The sequence below is a fragment of the Spironucleus salmonicida genome, chromosome 6 (genome assembly GCF_000497125.1).
Source record: "Spironucleus salmonicida strain ATCC 50377 chromosome 6, whole genome shotgun sequence".
Lineage (NCBI taxonomy): Eukaryota > Fornicata > Diplomonadida > Hexamitidae > Spironucleus > Spironucleus salmonicida.
Window position 1 is genome coordinate 735,639 of NC_090601.1, and position 18,733 is coordinate 754,371.

General features: G+C 33.8%; 12 protein-coding genes across 12 annotated transcripts; 7 read left to right on the top strand and 5 right to left on the bottom strand. All coding sequences in view use genetic code 6, as the record gives it.

Annotated features, from left to right (window-relative positions):
* Positions 1 to 79: 79 nt before the first annotated feature.
* On the top strand, positions 80 to 622 carry SS50377_26026 (uncharacterized protein; the record flags this gene model as incomplete). Its single annotated transcript, XM_067909847.1, has 1 exon — positions 80 to 622. One exon carries the CDS (start codon positions 80 to 82, stop codon positions 620 to 622), a length of 543 nt encoding a protein of 180 aa, XP_067762603.1.
* A 159-nt stretch (positions 623 to 781) lies between these two features.
* On the bottom strand, positions 782 to 1,780 carry SS50377_26027 (uncharacterized protein; the record flags this gene model as incomplete). Its single annotated transcript, XM_067909848.1, has 1 exon — positions 782 to 1,780. One exon carries the CDS (start codon positions 1,778 to 1,780, stop codon positions 782 to 784), a length of 999 nt encoding a protein of 332 aa, XP_067762604.1.
* A 282-nt stretch (positions 1,781 to 2,062) lies between these two features.
* SS50377_26028 (ABC transporter family protein) lies at positions 2,063 to 7,669 on the bottom strand (the record flags this gene model as incomplete). Its single annotated transcript, XM_067909849.1, has 1 exon — positions 2,063 to 7,669. The coding sequence occupies one exon, from the start codon at positions 7,667 to 7,669 to the stop codon at positions 2,063 to 2,065; it is 5,607 nt and encodes a 1,868-aa protein (XP_067762605.1).
* A 517-nt stretch (positions 7,670 to 8,186) lies between these two features.
* SS50377_26029 (uncharacterized protein) lies at positions 8,187 to 8,510 on the bottom strand (the record flags this gene model as incomplete). The annotated part of the gene is made up of 1 exon (XM_067909850.1): positions 8,187 to 8,510. The coding sequence occupies one exon, from the start codon at positions 8,508 to 8,510 to the stop codon at positions 8,187 to 8,189; it is 324 nt and encodes a 107-aa protein (XP_067762606.1).
* A 1,098-nt stretch (positions 8,511 to 9,608) lies between these two features.
* On the bottom strand, positions 9,609 to 9,776 carry SS50377_26030 (uncharacterized protein; the record flags this gene model as incomplete). The annotated part of the gene is made up of 1 exon (XM_067909851.1): positions 9,609 to 9,776. One exon carries the CDS (start codon positions 9,774 to 9,776, stop codon positions 9,609 to 9,611), a length of 168 nt encoding a protein of 55 aa, XP_067762607.1.
* Positions 9,777 to 9,833: 57 nt separating this feature from the next.
* On the top strand, positions 9,834 to 11,177 carry SS50377_26031 (Beta-N-acetylhexosaminidase; the record flags this gene model as incomplete). The annotated part of the gene is made up of 1 exon (XM_067909852.1): positions 9,834 to 11,177. One exon carries the CDS (start codon positions 9,834 to 9,836, stop codon positions 11,175 to 11,177), a length of 1,344 nt encoding a protein of 447 aa, XP_067762608.1.
* A 32-nt stretch (positions 11,178 to 11,209) lies between these two features.
* On the top strand, positions 11,210 to 11,641 carry SS50377_26032 (uncharacterized protein; the record flags this gene model as incomplete). The annotated part of the gene is made up of 1 exon (XM_067909853.1): positions 11,210 to 11,641. The coding sequence occupies one exon, from the start codon at positions 11,210 to 11,212 to the stop codon at positions 11,639 to 11,641; it is 432 nt and encodes a 143-aa protein (XP_067762609.1).
* Positions 11,642 to 11,722: 81 nt separating this feature from the next.
* SS50377_26033 (Kinase, WEE) lies at positions 11,723 to 14,146 on the top strand (the record flags this gene model as incomplete). The annotated part of the gene is made up of 1 exon (XM_067909854.1): positions 11,723 to 14,146. One exon carries the CDS (start codon positions 11,723 to 11,725, stop codon positions 14,144 to 14,146), a length of 2,424 nt encoding a protein of 807 aa, XP_067762610.1.
* Positions 14,147 to 14,563: 417 nt separating this feature from the next.
* SS50377_26034 (histone H3) lies at positions 14,564 to 15,004 on the top strand (the record flags this gene model as incomplete). Its single annotated transcript, XM_067909855.1, has 1 exon — positions 14,564 to 15,004. One exon carries the CDS (start codon positions 14,564 to 14,566, stop codon positions 15,002 to 15,004), a length of 441 nt encoding a protein of 146 aa, XP_067762611.1.
* Positions 15,005 to 15,779: 775 nt separating this feature from the next.
* On the top strand, positions 15,780 to 17,054 carry SS50377_26035 (uncharacterized protein; the record flags this gene model as incomplete). The annotated part of the gene is made up of 1 exon (XM_067909856.1): positions 15,780 to 17,054. One exon carries the CDS (start codon positions 15,780 to 15,782, stop codon positions 17,052 to 17,054), a length of 1,275 nt encoding a protein of 424 aa, XP_067762612.1.
* Positions 17,055 to 17,143: 89 nt separating this feature from the next.
* On the top strand, positions 17,144 to 17,800 carry SS50377_26036 (uncharacterized protein; the record flags this gene model as incomplete). The annotated part of the gene is made up of 1 exon (XM_067909857.1): positions 17,144 to 17,800. The coding sequence occupies one exon, from the start codon at positions 17,144 to 17,146 to the stop codon at positions 17,798 to 17,800; it is 657 nt and encodes a 218-aa protein (XP_067762613.1).
* Positions 17,801 to 18,235: 435 nt separating this feature from the next.
* Positions 18,236 to 18,571, bottom strand: SS50377_26037 (uncharacterized protein; the record flags this gene model as incomplete). The annotated part of the gene is made up of 1 exon (XM_067909858.1): positions 18,236 to 18,571. The coding sequence occupies one exon, from the start codon at positions 18,569 to 18,571 to the stop codon at positions 18,236 to 18,238; it is 336 nt and encodes a 111-aa protein (XP_067762614.1).
* Positions 18,572 to 18,733: the final 162 nt, after the last annotated feature.

The following is an 18,733-nucleotide window of genomic DNA, read 5'->3' on the forward strand; positions in this document are numbered from 1 at the left end:
CATATAGTATATATTATTTAACTTATGTTTTAACAAAATTAGAATATATAAAATTAGAATATAAATAAATGATACTAAAATGAGAAAAGCTTCAACGCAGAATGATATTTTGAACCCCGCGTTTGTGAAAGATCGCAAATACCACCTTGCACTGGCCACGGAGCTCAGCTCTGCTGTTTTAAATCAGCAGTACAATAGCAACCTACCAAATGTTGGATATACAGATTAGAGCATGCGCGTATCCAGGAAACTCCAGTTAGCCAACATGAAGTCGTCCGCCTTAGAAACTATCAGCGAGGAGTCGAAACTTTTTGGCAAGCTAGAGAAGCGCCCAACGTATACGAACATTTTTAAGACTTAACCAGCGGCATCCATCAGCGACTTGCAGTCCAGCACGTTAGCGGAGGACCTAAAAGCGTTCAATTTTAACAGCTCAGACGATGAGATTTTTGGTCCTATGCCTACAAGCCCAGTCTGCGATAGGATTCCAGACATCTCGAAAAAATTGTCTCTGAAGGAGGAGATTCAGCACCTAACAGGCGCGTAATATCGCGGCAACATGATCCGCGCGCTATCACCACTGCAGCGCCGAATCTAGGAGCGCAAACAGCTCCGGAAATGAAAATTCCGCACGCGGTCTGCGCCCAGCGCGTTTATTTCGCCACCGACGTGCGCCGGAAAGCGCGCTTTGACCATTACTAATGTTTTTTCTGATAAGACGTAATGAATAATTTCATTTAAAAGTCGATTTTCCATTCCATCGTTAGATCACTTATAATTTTCACTCCCATTCATTTTTGCCTTCTTTGCCCAAAAACTTCTTCAAATCGCGCGATTTGTCCTGTCCGGGCGACCGTACACTCAGCTCCTGTAGATTTCGCAGGCTGCTCGTGCCGAGGCCGGCCAGGAGGCTGTTGCGGCTCTGGCGTGTGACCTGTACGACGTTCCGCGTAGTTTTCTGCTCCTGTGCCTAAATGCCGAGGCTGACGGTTTTGACCATCAGTTTGTTCTTGAGCGTCACACACTCCGTGTACAGCTCGTCGTACTCGTTCCGCGCGACGACAAGCGCCTCCGTGAGCTCCTGGACCTCGTCCTTCAGCTCCTGCACGTCCGTGGGCTCGATTTTGATCTACTTGAAGTCGATTTGCGCGGCGCCCTGGACGCTGTTTTTCTTGATCTGGCTGATCGTGGCCTTCAGGAACTCGATTTCCTGCCGCTTATTCGACTGCTCCTTGGCCTGCATCTGCACCTTGATTTCGAGCTCCTTTACGGTGTGCAGACGTCCTTTGAGTGCATCGACTTCGTTTGTCATCGCTTTGAGCTGTTTGGCGTGCTTTAAGATGTAGACTTCGGTCGTGTCGATGAAAGTCCGGATGTACGGCAGAATTGACTTTTCCTTGACCTCCCTGTCGAAAATATCTAGATCGTCGTAAATGTAGAATTTGTGCGATTTTAGCTCGGATCGGAGGTACTTAAATGCGTTGAGGACGAGCATGCTGAAGTCCTCCAGCTGCGTCATTGCAAAAATAAGGATTAACACGGTAGACTGTATAAAAATGAATATATTACAATTCACAATACAAAATAAATTATTCGATATAATAGACTGTAAATTAAAAATGAGATTCAAATAATAGAATTATATTATGAGTACAAAATATGACGATTATGGCTAAATAAGGTAAGTATCTAGTCTAATATTAGGTAATAAAGCTAGATGAATTGTTTAACTTGTTTTATACTGATATTTCTAGTAATAATTAATATTTGGGCCTTGCATATGTGGTGAATAGGTAAATATGATTAGTCTAGTTGTTTCAATTCATGGCGGATAAATTTGATGAGATTGTTCAAGTCTAATGTAATATTGTATAATATTTCATTTATTATGGCACTGCTACATAAGAAATATATATCAGTAATTTTATGCGTAGTTTTCACTCTCTGGTACCGGAAGTCCTCTAAAATTTAGTGTTATCGATAAATTTATACTTTTGATAGCAGAAGGTAATTAGTTTGGCGTATGTAGCTTCCCATGCCACCAACTCCGCTAAAACATTTTTCATTCCCCGATCAAGCGCATGAAGTCCTCCTCCAAGTCTATCTCGCATACATCATAGCTTTCCGATGCTACTTCGTTGTCAATCGCCCACTATACCACCCGGCTCATCTTCAGCCCAAATAGGACGAAGTAATCGCCCCTCTCGCCTCTAGTGTATTACGCAAATTTGAGCCTAAATTCATCACGCTTCACAGAAATTTGCACCTGGAAGCAATTTTTCTCCCGCATGTTGTCCACACTGCCGCAGTAGTTAATGCGACCGTCTTTCAGCAAAACAACATCGTCGACCAGTTAAGCCACCTCGCTCAGGTCGTGCGTAGTGATGATAACGGTTTTACCTAGATGAATCAGCTTCTAGGTGGCAACCTGAATTACCTATTTAGTAAGCGCACCCAAACCTGTCGAGGGCTCGTCCAATGCGATTATATTTGCCTTGCTGGTCAGAGCGATTGCGAGAGATAGCTTTCGACGAATTCCTCCAGAAAGCGAGGAAATCAGAGCATTCCTGATAGCGCTCAGGTCCAGTAGCTCCAAAATTTGATCCACTTGGCTGGTTTCGTTGAAAATGGAGAATAGCTGCACAATTTAGGAAATGGTGAGACTTTCATAAAATATATCGTGCTGCGGCACCATGGTGAAGCTCTTGTACTTGTGGTATGTTTTATAAAGGTCATATGGGCCAATTACCGCTGCACCTTGATCAATCTATATGATTCCCGCGAAGGAGTGCATAAGGGTGCTCTTCCCCGACCCGTTCGAACCCAGAAGCCCAAACACGCAGTTCTCTTTCACTGAAAAAGACACGTCCTTAAGCGCAAATTAGGATCTTTCATACTAATGCGTAACATTTTATACGTCGAAGAAGTTAGCGTCGCCATAATACTCGGTCACATGCGTATCTAGAAGAGCAAGCTCAGACCTAGTCTTTTTAAATTTTAGGATCACTTTTATGATGAACATAATTCTGTTTTTCTATGCGACAAGGAAAAATACAAAGAACTACAAAAAGTATGAGATAAAAATCGTTACATATAATTTCTATTACACCACTTGATGATGTATTACCAAGGATATAATGTAGCAGAAACCATATGCCGGTATCACAATAGAGATTATCTGGGCAAATGAATCCGATGCTATTGTCATTATCTAGAATACGACAGCAAAGATAGTAATTAATAACGATACCACCGCCGCATACTTTCCGGAGTTCAGAATCTTTCCCATCAAAATACCAGTTGGGACACACACTAGAGCCTGCATAATATACAGGCCTACTACAAATCCCGGATTGGGTAGATTTGCTAAAATAGGATAGCATATGATCGCAATAATCAGAAGCGTAGCCAATGCCATTATCAAAGCAACAATGGTGTAAAATGTCGAATGGGCAAGAAACAATAGCGTCATCTTCACATTGTGAAAGTGGAAAAGTTTGTTGACTGCATTATCGCAATCCATACCCGCAAGCTGGCCTGTAAAAAATAGAGGTAAAAAGCCTCCTATCAGTAAAACTACTATTGTTATTAAATTTGTAATCTCATTAGAATTATTTATCTCCATATTCGGCTAAATGCTTACATTCGAAAAACCTGGCATCTCGCTCTACTATATAGAATAAGTGAAGTTCCAAGGAGAATAATCGATTGAATTGGCAAAAAGATACTTTCTAAATAATGCGGAGGTTTGTTGAGTTAACATATTATTTCCTATATCATAAAATACAACCGGAGGATTACATGGTAGTCTCACAGTAGTATCATCTATCAATATGTATCTTTCTATCCCTCTGGCTCCTATATATACTACATATGTCTCGTTAATATATAATCCATCACATTTATACTATAACTTGTCTGCTAGTTAAACTAATAACGTATTTACATTGTAGCCAAACATATTTAATGGCAGTGGTAGTGATATTTTAATATTAACATACTTACTATTTTATTTATTGAATTCTACTATACCAGATGAGTAAAGATTATTGTATAACTAGTTTAATATATCTGTAGTAGGTAGTGTATTATTTCCATTAAACTTTATATGAGAATTTTTACCTATCATATTATAATGATAAATTGCTTAAGCGGAAGTATTAAATACATTGATATTTTAATTTCTTATAACAAATTTTGATTAATAATCACATTTAAACTCTTGAATACATTATTATATACATTATATCTATTTAGGCTATTCCGCACATTTTAAAAATTAAATATCCATGTTAATACAAGTTTACTTACAATATTCTAAATTATAGCATCCGGTCTCATTTCTAATATAATGATTGCCTATAACCAGCTATTAAAGAGGAGCTAAATCAGGATATTTTAACGGGTTTACGACTTTACTATTTTCGTACAACTTATCATAGTCAAAATCTTCTAATTAGAAAGATTGATCTAAAAGTTTATTTTATGTTTACTTTGAAATTTATGGAAGCAAATCATTACGCTTGAGAGGATCAACTACTAAATAGTTAAATACCATATCCTAATGAGATTATCTATAGTCACCTAATGAAGTAGTAGATCGAGAATAATAATCAAGTCCCAAAAATGTCGCATATTAAATACAATATGGGCGTTCTAGTATATTAAAGGTAAATAATTCTTTCGGCCTTTCTTACAAACATTAATTAAGTACATTTTTAATAAGATTTTAATTATTTCCATAATGCTTATAACATTATAAATAGCACTAATTAAATAAATATTATTTCGTATTATGATAATGCACTGTAATATTTCCATCTCCGGTGAGCCCTATCATCTTAACAAGTAATATATATGCCACTCCAAGAAATAAAACAATAAATGACATCAAAAGTAATAATGCATATATGAACGATGTTTGTCCAGAGAAAAATTCAAGTCTAAACATGTTCTATACTAAAGCCATAAATTTATTATTTATGTAACCACGCGAAGTTTTTCGTTACTTTATAGTCTCCTATTTTTACAGTTCCATTTACAGCTTAACATAAGTATCTTAAAGTTTAAATTTCTATAGGGTATAAGTAGACACTATTTTATCATGCTCTAGGGTTTCTAATAATAAGTGGAGCTCTAAAAGCACCTACTGGGATATTTCGTTGAACTCAAGTTGTACAGAATGTCGACGAATACCAATAACAGTAAATTCATACGGAAAGAGCTCGCGTAGTTTTTCTTCAGTGAAGTTCTCGGACTCGAAGTTGAAGGTAAGTGAGTAGCCCTAAAACATTTACCGCACCTGGGGTAGCGTCTGGTTATGCTAGAATATCGCCCCGCGGTCTATGAAGTTGATTTTCTACGCAATCTCCTCAACCTCCGTCATGTCGTGTGTAGTCAAAACTACCGAGCATTCGATCTTGCGAACAATCTCCCAGATTTTTCGTTTCAATATTGGGTCCACCCCAGCCGAAATTTCGTCGAACATGACGAGGTTGTTTGAGCCAACGATGGCGTTACAGCAGGCGAGTCTTCTCAGCATACCGCCACTGAGCCTCTTGGCGGTTCTTCGTTGAACGGACGGCGAATCTAGCCCTATAGTCGCGAGAAGGTCCTGGATGATAGCGCTCTACTCGGCGATTGATATCTTAGCACCAGTACGGTATTGTCTGAGGCTGAAGGAAAACGCTACATTATTCAACACCGACATATCCAGGAAGACGTTGCTAAAGTCTTAGGGGCAGTAGCCGGTAAAGGGCTTTACCAAGTAAGCATGAATCGAGTTTGTGAGGTCGAATGTTCCAAAAACAGTTGAGCTGCAAGAAGCCTACCTGTCCAACTGAACATCACCGGCGATCGCCCCAAGTAGGGTTGACTTTCCTGCGGAAGTTTCGCCAATGACTGCCGAGGATCCCTCTAGCAGCGAAAAACTACAGTTAGCAAGGCCAACTATTTTACTACGACGCCAGATTTTCCACTTTCCTGTATAAGTAACAGAAATATTCTACAGATTAACATGGTTAGAATCTGGCACCAGCCTCCGCCATTGCCATAGGTCCTTTTTCAAGAAGAAAAGTGGATGCAGACCATAGAAACCCTTTTCAGGAATTACATGGGCGAGGTAGATAATAAAAAGGAAAAAGAAAGCAGCAGAGAATCCCAGCACTAGGTAGAGATGCCAGTAGGTAACATGCTGATATTTGCATATATGTCCAGCGTCTATGTTCTGGAGAATGCATAAGAATTACTTAGTGCCTTATGATGTAAGGAAGTTCAATGAAACAAGCGTTTCTTAGGGTTTCCAGGAATAGCTACTCACAAACTAGCTCTTTATATCCTTGCTTAGCGCAAAATACATGGAGTCATACACCATGACTACTCCAAAAATCGGAACTAGAAAGGTAACTGTCCAGGTAATAGCCTAAGGAAGCATGGACGGATCGAAGAATGTTGTTGAGAAAAATAAAGCCTAGTGGAAAACTATGGGCAGTAAGATCATCGCAAGACACATTATACACACAAAAATAATTACACGCGTGCGCTAGCTGCCAAAAATCACGGATATAAAATTTACACCAACCGAGATAATTAAAGCAGATGCCAGAGCCGCCACCATGCAGAAACCAACAGTAATACCGGAGAAAGGCAATATACCGACATAGTGGCCAAAGACGAAGAAGGTTTCAGTGGATACCAAGGTTGGGACAAAAGTGAAAACCATAGCAGTAGTATAGAAAGAATGATGGAGCACTCCTAACCGCTTAAGAACCACATGGATATTATCTCTGTTCTGCGTTGCGATGAAAGCTGCCATAAGAATGATAACAGTAAGCGAAAGCGAGTTAGCGATGCTAAAAAGAAGGTTGATATTCATCACATCATCAACGCGATGTCTCAATGGCTCTAGAAAGTTATGACTAATATGATAGTCTACTTTTGCGAAATAATCTACTAAATACTAATCGATTTACGTCTAAAGAGCTATTCCGTAACCTGTCCAAAATGCTTTCTTCCAACCAAATGTGAATTACTAAAACAATGGATCAGGCTATTCTACCAGTAATTTTTCTAAAAACGAATTGTTCACAACCACCTCGACCGTAAGGTTGAGCGGCATGTTCTAAATCATTTCCTCTGACTGTAGAATGTTAATATGAATGAATATTTCGTCATTCAGGAGCGGACCTGAATATTATGGATACCTATTATGCAGATCGTCCTAGAAAGTATCTAAAAATGTGGAATTGCATGTATCCGCTACCTGCAATACATCATCGCAGAATACCTACCTAGCAAATTCTACATCAAAACTTTGGTTAGTAAAAAGGTTCTTCTTGGCGAAGTAGCTATTTGCCTCCTCTGGAGACTCGAAGAATCTCGTTCGGTGGCCCTTAAGGCCATTTTTCGCTAGAACGAAGTCCAGCAAATCTCTTGTTAGCTCAGTGTTCGGAGAGGCTGACAGATAAACGAAATCTTCGTTTTATGGAAGTTTCGGCAAGGTCGGTATGTCGATGTTTACTGAGTTGGAAGTAAACAGACTGTTAGAGATGAGAAATATCATGCCCGAAAGGCCTATCGCCATGAGAAGTGGCAGAATCAGTTATGCTACCACGATTACTGTCAGCGACCTTGCCCTAAATAGGAAAAACTAGCTTAAAGGCTTGTTCATTTTATAGATAGTTGTAGTATTAATTAAAATATTCAATAATTATAATGAAAGAAACTAGCAACCCAAGTTATGAAAATATTATTAGTTAATGCTATTACTCTAAAATTCAAAACTTTGCATTCATGAATACTCAAGACCCTAACACTGTACATTAATATGAAAAATTATATGAACAAGTATATGCATATTTAATTTACGATGCTAAATTTAGTTATTTTGTTACTATAACAATGACAATTTACTGCTTTGGTATAAATAATATAATAAAAATACGTAAAATAGAATAGTGATAAATGTAATCTGACGAAAAACCAATATTTAATTAAAGTTTTTAACCTGGTATTAACATTTATATTAGAGACATAATATTATATATTATTGCTTAAATAATATTTGTAAAAGAAAATGAGCTAAATCCTGCTTATATGATGCACAATTAATAAAATCATTAATTTATTTATATATAAAGAATTTTATTATATACGTTAAATGTGTAATTATGATAATTTACTAAGTTTCACTCTATAGAAAATGATTCGGGACATTCTTGGTCTATTAAATTGTCGTTCTCCAGTGAGGAAAGATTGTCGATTGGTTTCTTTAATTAAGTAGAGTCTTTATATCGTTATTTTTTTCTCATTTAATACATCATTAGATTATTAATGAAGTAAAAAAGAACCGGTGTTATTAACATTAGTAGATTATTCCTGAATTCTATTTAAATTTCTCTATATTCGTTTTTGTCTTGTATATTCTGCTAAATATGATTTATTAAGATTGTTTAATTGGCAGTAAACTTTATTAACATAAGACTAGTTCCCTCCCATTATAAATAGTTCATATTTTTAGACTAAATATATATTAGATTTTTAAAATCTTTTAATTCATATTTTATACTTTAGTATATTAAATTATAATCATTTTATTTATAGAGTATATTTTCTCATATCTTTTTATATTTACAAAATACATAATTAATATTTCATGTTCCAGTTAATTAAACTATTATTCTAGATTATTAAGTAAAAACATCTCAAATTATTATTTAATAATTTATTGCAAAGTATCTTTGAACAATAAAAGATTTAGTTTTTCGATAATAATAAATTTTATTACGGATAATATTATTTAATGTTACTACATACTGTTTAATTAGTATTAAAATTAGATTAAACTCTAAAATTTTTATACAGTAATATAAATTTATTTTTAAACTATGAAATTAAATATCAGAATTAGTGGTATTGATAATTATCAAAAAATTATTTTCAATTATAATAACTTTTATTCACTTATACAAAATTATTCCTTTTTATTACATCTAAACAAAATATTTTATGCAAATAATCTTAACTACATATTTACCTTATAAAATAACTATAAAATATTATTAAGAGTATATCTAGAATAAATTTAGTTGCCATATATCAGTCAAGTTTGTTTGGTAACTATATTAGTAGTACTGTTAAAAATGCAGTCTTAGAAAAAACACTCAATAATATATTATAATAAGATTTTAACTAAATATAATATAAAAGTCTCATCATATGTTGTCGATAAGTTTATATTATTAGTATATTACTTATAGCAAAAGTGAAACTACAACGTTTATCTTTTACATTATAGAGTACTCAACTGAATTAATAGAGTTATTACTATATTATTCAAACCAATTACTACAAATACCTAAGTAATTACTAATATTACCAACTAATTTTTAATTAAATAATATTGCTAACTCAAATTATATCACACTACTAAATCTAACATTTTTATATTTTAAAATTATTTATTATTATATAATAATATATATTACGAAAGTTTCCTTTCGCCATCCACGTATACTTTAAACCGTGTAAATCAAATAAATTTCCACAATTTTGTATATGTTTCATTTTGCAGTAATTTGAAGACTATTAACAATTGCTAATACACATTTTCACTTCTAGAAAATGCTACCGGATATTGCTACCCTAACAGTTTGCTGCTTAATCCTCGTCCTAGGCATCATCCTAGGAGTAATCGTATTCATCAACTACAGAAGAATATATAAGCGAAAAGAATCTTTTCCGCCACTTTCTACTCCCTATAACAGCCACCTTTCCATTCAGTGATTTTATGAGTATTATACATTAATATTGTCTTTACCACTCCATATCAAAAAATGTTCCTAATACTGGCCCTGATCCCGATACCACAGGAGGTCAGTTTTTCTTCACAACCTCCCCTTAGGCTGGAATCAGTCAAATTTCGTTGCCAGTACTACGATCTGTCCTCCTGTCAGTCAGATATGCAAGAAACACTGAATTTCTTCTAAAAACAATTCGACACTGACGCTACCTCAGAAAAGGTCCAAATCAACATAAATCTGACCCAGAAAAATGAATCCCCGGACCCCACGACGCTGAACGAGTCCTACACGATCAGCACGCTCACAACATCGATCGAAATCGAAGCCTGCAATGTTTTCGGCCTCTCTCGGGCCCTTTTCACAGTTTTCAAGTACACGGAAAACGGCTTTTTCAACGTCTCAAAAACGCACGATTTCTCGACTTCCAACATCAGATTCTTCCAGCTGAACGTCGCAGACAACTTTCGGAATTTAAATTCTTTGAAAACTGATATAACGAAACTCGCATTTTTAAGTTTTAATATGATCCAACTGGTCGTGAGTTCCGACGTTTCGACGCCGCTAAAGAACGAGTTTTCGCCGCAAAATACGCTAATCAAAACGGCGTTCCCGGGCCGCTTTTACGCCCCGCGCGACTTCGCTGAAATATACGAATTTGCCCTCAAAATCGGCGTTTTCGTGAGCCTGGAATTCCAAAATCCGGGTTTTTGCAGTTTATTAGAAAAAGGAATGAAAATTCAAAATTCAATTCAAATCTTAAATGAATCGTCCGTAAACTTGATCGTCGGAATTTTCTACGAGAATTTGATGAGCGTTTGGCCCGGTAAGAACATTGTGCATCTGAGCGGGAAAACTGTCAATTTGGACGAGTTTCGCGCCGACGCAGAAATCCAGAAATTCGTCGCCGAGCAGGACGTCTCCTACAGCGTTTTGTACGGCAAGTTCGTCCAGAACGTCACCAGGGCCGTCCGGCAGTCCTACAAGGACAAGCAGCAGCCGATGATCATCAAGTACGAGGAGCAGCTCGAGTTTGCCGAAGACGATGATATTCTGCAGTTTCACGCCTCCCAGAACGTCTAAAAAGCGCTGGCGTTGGGCTTCAAGGTCCTGCTTCAAGTAAATCAGAATTTGGACAAAATGAAGATCGGCGGCGAGACGGTCCGTTTCCGTGGAGAGGAGTGGGCGCACATCCTGAAGAACTGCTTCGTGAACGACAACAAGTTGATATTGGGAGGTGGGTTTTCAGCTGCTAGCGTGGATGGGGAGCTGGACAACGCTATCGCGGCCAGTCAGTGCCTCTGGCAGAAAATTGAGCCTTCTGAGCAGTTTCAAGAGAGGGTTTAGCTGGTGAAAGCGAAAATGGCAAAACTGAGATGAATTTGTATTATATTAATTTGGTATTGTGGAAAATGACTTTCCTGACCAATTTTGAGTACAATGTGCAAGAAATCAGCGCTGAACCCGTGGAGGTCAACTAACGGGGGTAGGAGCATAAACTGTGTGATATAAAGAAGCTCAGGGATAAGCCACAGGTGCGAATTAAGGTTATAGGGCTAGATCCAATTTTAAACAAAAAATCACCAAAGCCAATTTTTCGATCCAAGCAGGAGTACTAGGAGTATCCGTTTTAAAATTACAGGCAGTTTAGAAGCTAGTAACAGAAGAAATAGTGCGGGTACACGTCTTTTCACCATGATCAAAAATCAGAGTATTAGGAGCAGATAGAACTGCTCGCATTCAACTCTATCGAATCTGTTAAGGGATCTATACGGGAGTGGATGAAGGTTACGAACTAAGAACTAGCATAACAAAGCTTGTTCGCCCGGTTTTTCTAAGAATGAATATTTATAGCTAGTTTTTATTTATAATATGAATTAATTAATAAATATGTACTTTATTAATTCTCCACTCCGAATTCAAAAATGTCATATTTTATTCCATAAAAGTAAGGGCAACTTCAATCATTAACACGTTCACTCAGACCTAAAACTCCTTAAATATCATATTTAAATACAATACCGTCACTAGTATATGTACAAAATAATAAACTGTTGACTCCGCCCATAGAAAATAAAGGCCTCTTTGAAACTTATAAGATCTTATCAAATATTTCTGCAGGGTCGTAGGGAGTAACCTATTTGGCCCAAACTAAAAACTTAACTAATGTTGTTATCAAGCGTGTTTTGACCCATATAAAAACATAAATCTAAGTAGCGTGTAATACATCATAAATTTTATCCCCAACAATCCCACTTGTAATAGACGCATTTACAGAAGATAATGCATTGTTTATAATTACTGAAGCTGGAACTTTGGATTTTGAAGAGCTTCTATCTGTATATCACAAAATACCATAAGACTTATTTTGGATTGTAGCTTAAGATATATCCCTCGCTATTTAAACATCTCATACTTAAAATATTGCACATTTAGATATAAAGCCGTCAAATATACTTATTAAATCATTTAAAGATAAACCTTAGCTTTAATTTTCAAGTACATAACAAGATAGATAGGAAAATATTACACCTGAGGGTGTTAATTATAATTATCTTGCAATCTCATAGTTATCTTCAAAAAGATCGATAATATCACCTGAGCCAATTCCAAAATAATCTCCTTTAATTAATTTTGAGAATCCATTAGGACATCTTATTTCTAATGTAATGTTATCTCCTGAACCTATTTAAAGAGTTAAATTTTAAGAATAATCAAAGCCTTTATAGTCATTTAATGATCCATTCTCTAAACTTTATTGCCAAAATTTTGAAGATATTATTAATTTCTGTATATTTTAGTTAATAGATTTTGGAATATCTTAAAGTTCACCTTTTAAACCAGACTCTGTATGTGGAGATTCTAGATATCTATAATAATAATTTTTAAGCACTGGCATACCATCATTTTAATGTGACTGCTTTAGTCTAGGCATAGTATTGTTTGAAATTATCAGCGGGTGTGAAGTACCAAGTTACGGATTAAATTATGAAAAACTTAGAGAATGTAATGGCATTCTTGAAGTTTTTGATTGGAAAGATACATCTTAATAGGTATTAGAATCTATTAAAGATCTTTTATATTCTGATCTTACAATTACATAATGGATATTAAAGTATTAATAAAATTTTCAAGATAGAGATTATGCATATAATAAAGTAGAGTCTGGACGTAATTATATTCATAATATGATTTTTGTTGTCAAAAATATTAAAAAGAGTACCTTTCGTATGAAGAAATCCTAATTTACGATTAGATAATTTATAATTCATGGTAGTTTGCTTAAACTATAGCATAAAAAGTAATCGTTAGGGTTCAAAGTAAATTTTGTTAGGCGAAACTCTTACGTAAAATCACCATTAGGAACATCAGCTTTTCTTTAAGATAAATAAGAGACAGATGAAAGTTCAAATTTTTTTCAGTCCACTTCTCCATCAATGGTGAAACAAAATTAATGGTCAACTAGTGAAATAACACTCTAATAATAATGTGAAAACGGATACAATATTAACAAATCTACAACTAATTTTGAAGAAAATACTGGAAATTTCAATTTGACTAATATTTCTTCCTCTTCCTCATCTTCATATTCTCTTACAACAGATATTTCTAATAATTCCTCGTTTTCTATTCAATACACTTCTAAAAAATCATAAACTGTTTAAACTTTATTATCTGCTCTTGAAACGATTACTGGAATAGCTTCAATGGTATATTATCAACCTTTAAATTTCTATCATCCAACTCCAACAACTAATAAATCCTAATTTTCTAACTAGTGTTCTTTTGCTTTACCACTGTCAAATAAAGGAAACTATTCTCCAACTAGCACCCCTATTGTTGAAGATTCTATGTTAAATCATTAAGTTAAAGGTATTTTACGACCAAAAAGTGGCGATTACAAAATTTTAAATCAAGAAGAGCTTATGTAAAATGGATTTAGAAGTATTACTGATGCATTTGTAGATTGTTTCGAATAGAAACCATAGAATGTTAAGTTATGTACATTTTTAAGTAAAAACAGAGGAATGTTATTTATCTTAATTAATCTGTTAAGTTTCTTTATTAAGGATCAAATTTCCAGTTTGATTCTTAATGCACTCTTTGTTCTTATAATATAACGTATTAATAAGTACAATATTAGTTTACTTTAAGAAAGATAATATCATTATATTAAAAATAGTAACGTGTATTATGATCCTATAAAATTGCGAAGTGGCATTTTTGGTTTTCTGTTGCCTGCTATTTTTATTTTCATAAATTTTCATTTAAGGAGTTGCAAAGGGGTATATCTAATATCTGTAGTTGCAGAATTTCTATTTTTAAACCTGGCTGGAGGGTTCTAGTGAGTATTTAGTTAATCTTATGATTTTATAATATCCTTATGAGTTACAAATGCTTAAAAATACTTTATAAGTCGCAATTTCTTATTTATATTTTTTTTCATAACTAATAAGTATAATTCTAACATATTTCTCTTATTATATATTAAATATATTTCATTTTGTGAAATATTCTTTAAAAATTATCAATGAAAATTAATTAAAATTCAAAAATACTGTTGATTATCTGTTAAATTCATGATCTAATTATATTTATATAATAAAATTTTATATTAACAACCTTTTTTGTAGAACTAAATGAATAGTTAAAAAATCAAATAATTAACTTTAGTTCTGCACTAATTAAAAATTAATAATTATTATATACTTTATTTCATGATACTATCCCTTTCCGCGAAGCGAAATTCCGTTTCACTAGAATATATGGCTAGAGTTAAAAATACTATATCACGCTCAGGCGCTCGCAAAGGCATCAAGGCACCTCGTAAGACAATAGTTGCCAAAAAGGTAATTGCCCGCAAGTCAGTCTCTGACAAGACCGTGAAAGCTCACCGTCGCTCCAGATAGGGCGTAGTTGCCGATCGTGAAATTAGGCGGATGCAAAAAGATACCAATTGTGTCATCCCTCGTAATCCTTTTGCAAGACTTGTCCGTGCTGTTGCTCAGGATTATGGTAGTGCTGAAATCCGTTTCTAGGGCCAGGCTCTTCAGGCTCTCTAGGAGGCTGCCGAAGCAGTTTTAATCAGGACATTGTCCGATTCTCAGCTGCTTGCCCAACATGCTCATAGAGTAACCATAATGGAAAAGGACGTTCAGTTATACATTACAATTACAAGGCCAGCATGGGCTCTTTCCATGAAGTGACTTGACTTTTAAAACACTATCATTATTTAGTAGAAGTTGATGACTAATAATTTTTAGTTTAATATATAGAGAATAGATATAGAAAGTGGGTTTTATTCATTTTTTGATAAAAAGTTCTAAGCCTAAATCCATGTAATTTAATTTAATTGCAGATACTCAAATAATGCAATTATAGTATCAAACTAAATATTTACTATTGATACTTTTCACGGTATCTAAGCTATTATATAATAGTTATATAAGATTTTCATGTTGGTTTGCTTAAAATTATTTATTTTAATTTTTGTATATAAATATTGCAAGTTAAATTATTTAAATTAATAGTATTTACACAAGTCTGGAATTAAATAAATGATATATAATATATTAAAGAAAGTGTTCCTGGTTTTAAGAAATACTAATGACGAATGTATCACGGTAAATTATAAATTAAAATGAATTTTATATAAGATAATGATAATCATAACTAGATTATAATTAAATCTATAGTCGAAACAAAGTAAAAATTAGAGTATTTCGTAGCACTTGAAGTAAAATAATCGACATAATATATAATGCATAATATTTTCTCATATAAATTGTTAAAATATGTTAAATTAAGTAAATTAATGCGATATATTTATTAGAAATTGAAACCGTTCACTTATAAAACGATTAGTAATGATGGTAATAGTATAAATATTTATTAGATTGCATAAAAATTGCAGGAATCTGTAAAAATAATATAAAAACTGTAGACAATCCACTATTCTTTAATAATTTTAACATTCGTAAAATGATTTTAGTATTACTGAAGTAATGCTATGTAACTACTTTCGCTTCACTTTAACCTAGTATTAACAAATATGATGGTTATATGCAGGTAATGCTTACTTCAGAAGGATTATCGAAGTATTCTTAAAAAAATATCGCAATAGCAATTTCTGAAATTTAGGGAACACTTTAACTTCCAAATATAAGTTTAAAGTTCTCTGTATTTATAATTGATCTTACTAATGGTTAATTTTCTGATCTAAGTATAGGAAATTTAATTATGAATACACATGAGACCTCTGTTTTAATATCTATGAACAATATTACCATGGTAATCAAATTTTAATTATAAATCACATAATAAACATTTCCATATATAACTGATAGTGGAAGCTTAACTATTTCAGTATAAGATTTCTAAATATTTACAAATGGAAGAGTTACATATCCTGATGATGAATGTAAAAATAAATATATTATTGTTACTTAATAGACAAAAATTTAACTAAATACATTTGAATTAAAATTTATTGCGGGTCTTTAAATAATATATAATGCTTTAGCTGGTATTATATCTGAGGAAATTAAAAATTAATTGAATGGCGAGATGGGATAGTAAATAGTTAAAACATTATGCGACCAGTTGCTTAAATTATTAACTTAATAATCAGAAGTATCTAAATTCAATTATGACTATAATATTGGTACATATTAGCGATATTTTGATGGTATTACCATAAAAGATAATATGCTATCTGTATGGTCTTAGGGGTATAAATGCGATCACAGCAATACTGATTCTACCTGCTTCGGATATAGTTAGACTAATATCTCTCGACCTAAAACTTTTTACACAAATCATGATGTTCAATACCAAATAGAGAAGTATGCGTTTAATTCAGGATTTTGGCTTTATTTGTACCAGGAACGTATTTTTAATGGAATCAAGATAGAAAATATAACCCTTAAAAGATTTTTCAATATGGGGGCTCAAGTTATTGTTTAGCTTGATGTCAATGGGACAAAAGACACTCTTGAATTTCTAGAACCTGTAGTATTTACTCGCTCTGCAATACCAGGCCTAGTAGATATTGGGAGATTTGCAATTCGACTAACTAACCTAATTAGCAATACAATATTATCTTAAAACTAATTAGCAAGTCTATCATAATACTTTGACAACAGATTTTCCCTATACGACATTTCATACACTAATGCTTTAGCAGTATCGGAAACGCAGGTAGAGTATATTTATCTTGATGAAAACTGGATTCACATTGGTAGCAACATAGAATGATAACTATTCATTTAAATTTATTTTTCAACTTTTACTTTTTCAGATTATTTATAATAATATTCAAGGATTTAATATTATATTTCTAGAAAATGAATTATCGAAAATTTGAAAATTCACTTTATTAAACATATCTAAACAATCTGAACACCTTGGACTTAAATCGTAAATCTCCTCATATTACAGCATATTTAAATACACTTAAAGCGCATAATAAAGCACTGAAACTGTCAGTGTTTTATAACGAAAACTGTAGGAACTATAATGCAAAATCTCGTCCGAAGTCTTAAGGCGCCTATACGACAAATTTAAACTTATCACTTCATATTTATTAAAATATTCCATAACCAAAGAAAGATAATCTAAGCCTAACAAAAATGGCGCGGACACGGTCTTCCTGTTATAATTAAGCCAATTTAACCGTGAACGGGACATAATTTAGACCTACTTAGAAAGAATCTACTACAAAATAGAAGATATCATTGAACTTATTAGTGCATACCCAAAAATTCAATTAAGATAACAATATCCAAAGCAGGGTCATGATCCCAAAAATAGTATAACCAATATAAATAATGGAAGAACCTGTACTTAATCTTCCACTGAAACGCAAAACAAACCATATCCCCAGAAGTCTCTGGCAGCAGACGCGGATGGAGCGGCTCTCATAGGTAGGTTTCCAGCATACTAACGCCGACGAAGGACTACCTCAAGCTGTGCAGACCAGTTCGGGGATCTTCAATGAGTGAGTTGTCTGGTTCTTCGAACACAGTACTGGTGATGGAGTAGGTGATCAGCTTAGAGTATTCACATATATCGCACAGGTGTTCTTGTGTTTTGGTAGGGAAAATTTCAGCTATATTCTAATCGATTCCTAGGATGTTGCGCTCAATCTCGTCTTTGATACTTGTTTCCATATTGCTAATGCAGTTACCCATTTTGCAAAGTTTCTCGGCTGAAGGATTACTATTAATAGGAGTAAATTTAACTGAAGAAACAAGACAAAACCAAAGTTTCTTTAATTATACAAAAAGAGAAGACTACACAAAAGTATTAACAAATTCAATTAAGTCGGAATGAGATAGAATAATCTACTAAATAATTTTTATATTCCTGAGGATAACTAAAACTGAATTATTTAAGTTAAATCTCCAAAATTTACATATTTGACGTAATAACCTAAATCATAACTGGTATTCTGAATCAGAGGCTCTCTGTTAGGTACTGCCGGTGTATAGGTTGACCAAGAAGTCCAATCTAAGCTTGCTGCTCTAAAACATCCCATATCTCATTCTATTATATTTATGCTCGTATATGTCCGTATACTACTCGTCCCAGCTTTCTTAGGTCGTCGCATAAGTCTAAGAAACTTCAACGCCATTCTGATGTTGCATTGAATCTATATGGGAGTATACTGAATATTCTTGCTGTAAATTTAACTTAAAGCCGTATAGTTCGCGTATGAATTACTAAAATTAGTCAGATAGTTATTTTTTGAGGCGCTCAAGACAGTTTCGCATTTTGAATATTTATTTATTATATATGATTATAATTATATCTTAGTTCAATTTTAAAACGTGTAAAATATCATCAAGAATTTATAAATATAATTACTATAAATATTTTGTAATAGTGATGTGTCTTCAGAAAAACTATAAACTAAAAAGTTTCTTGAACAGAAA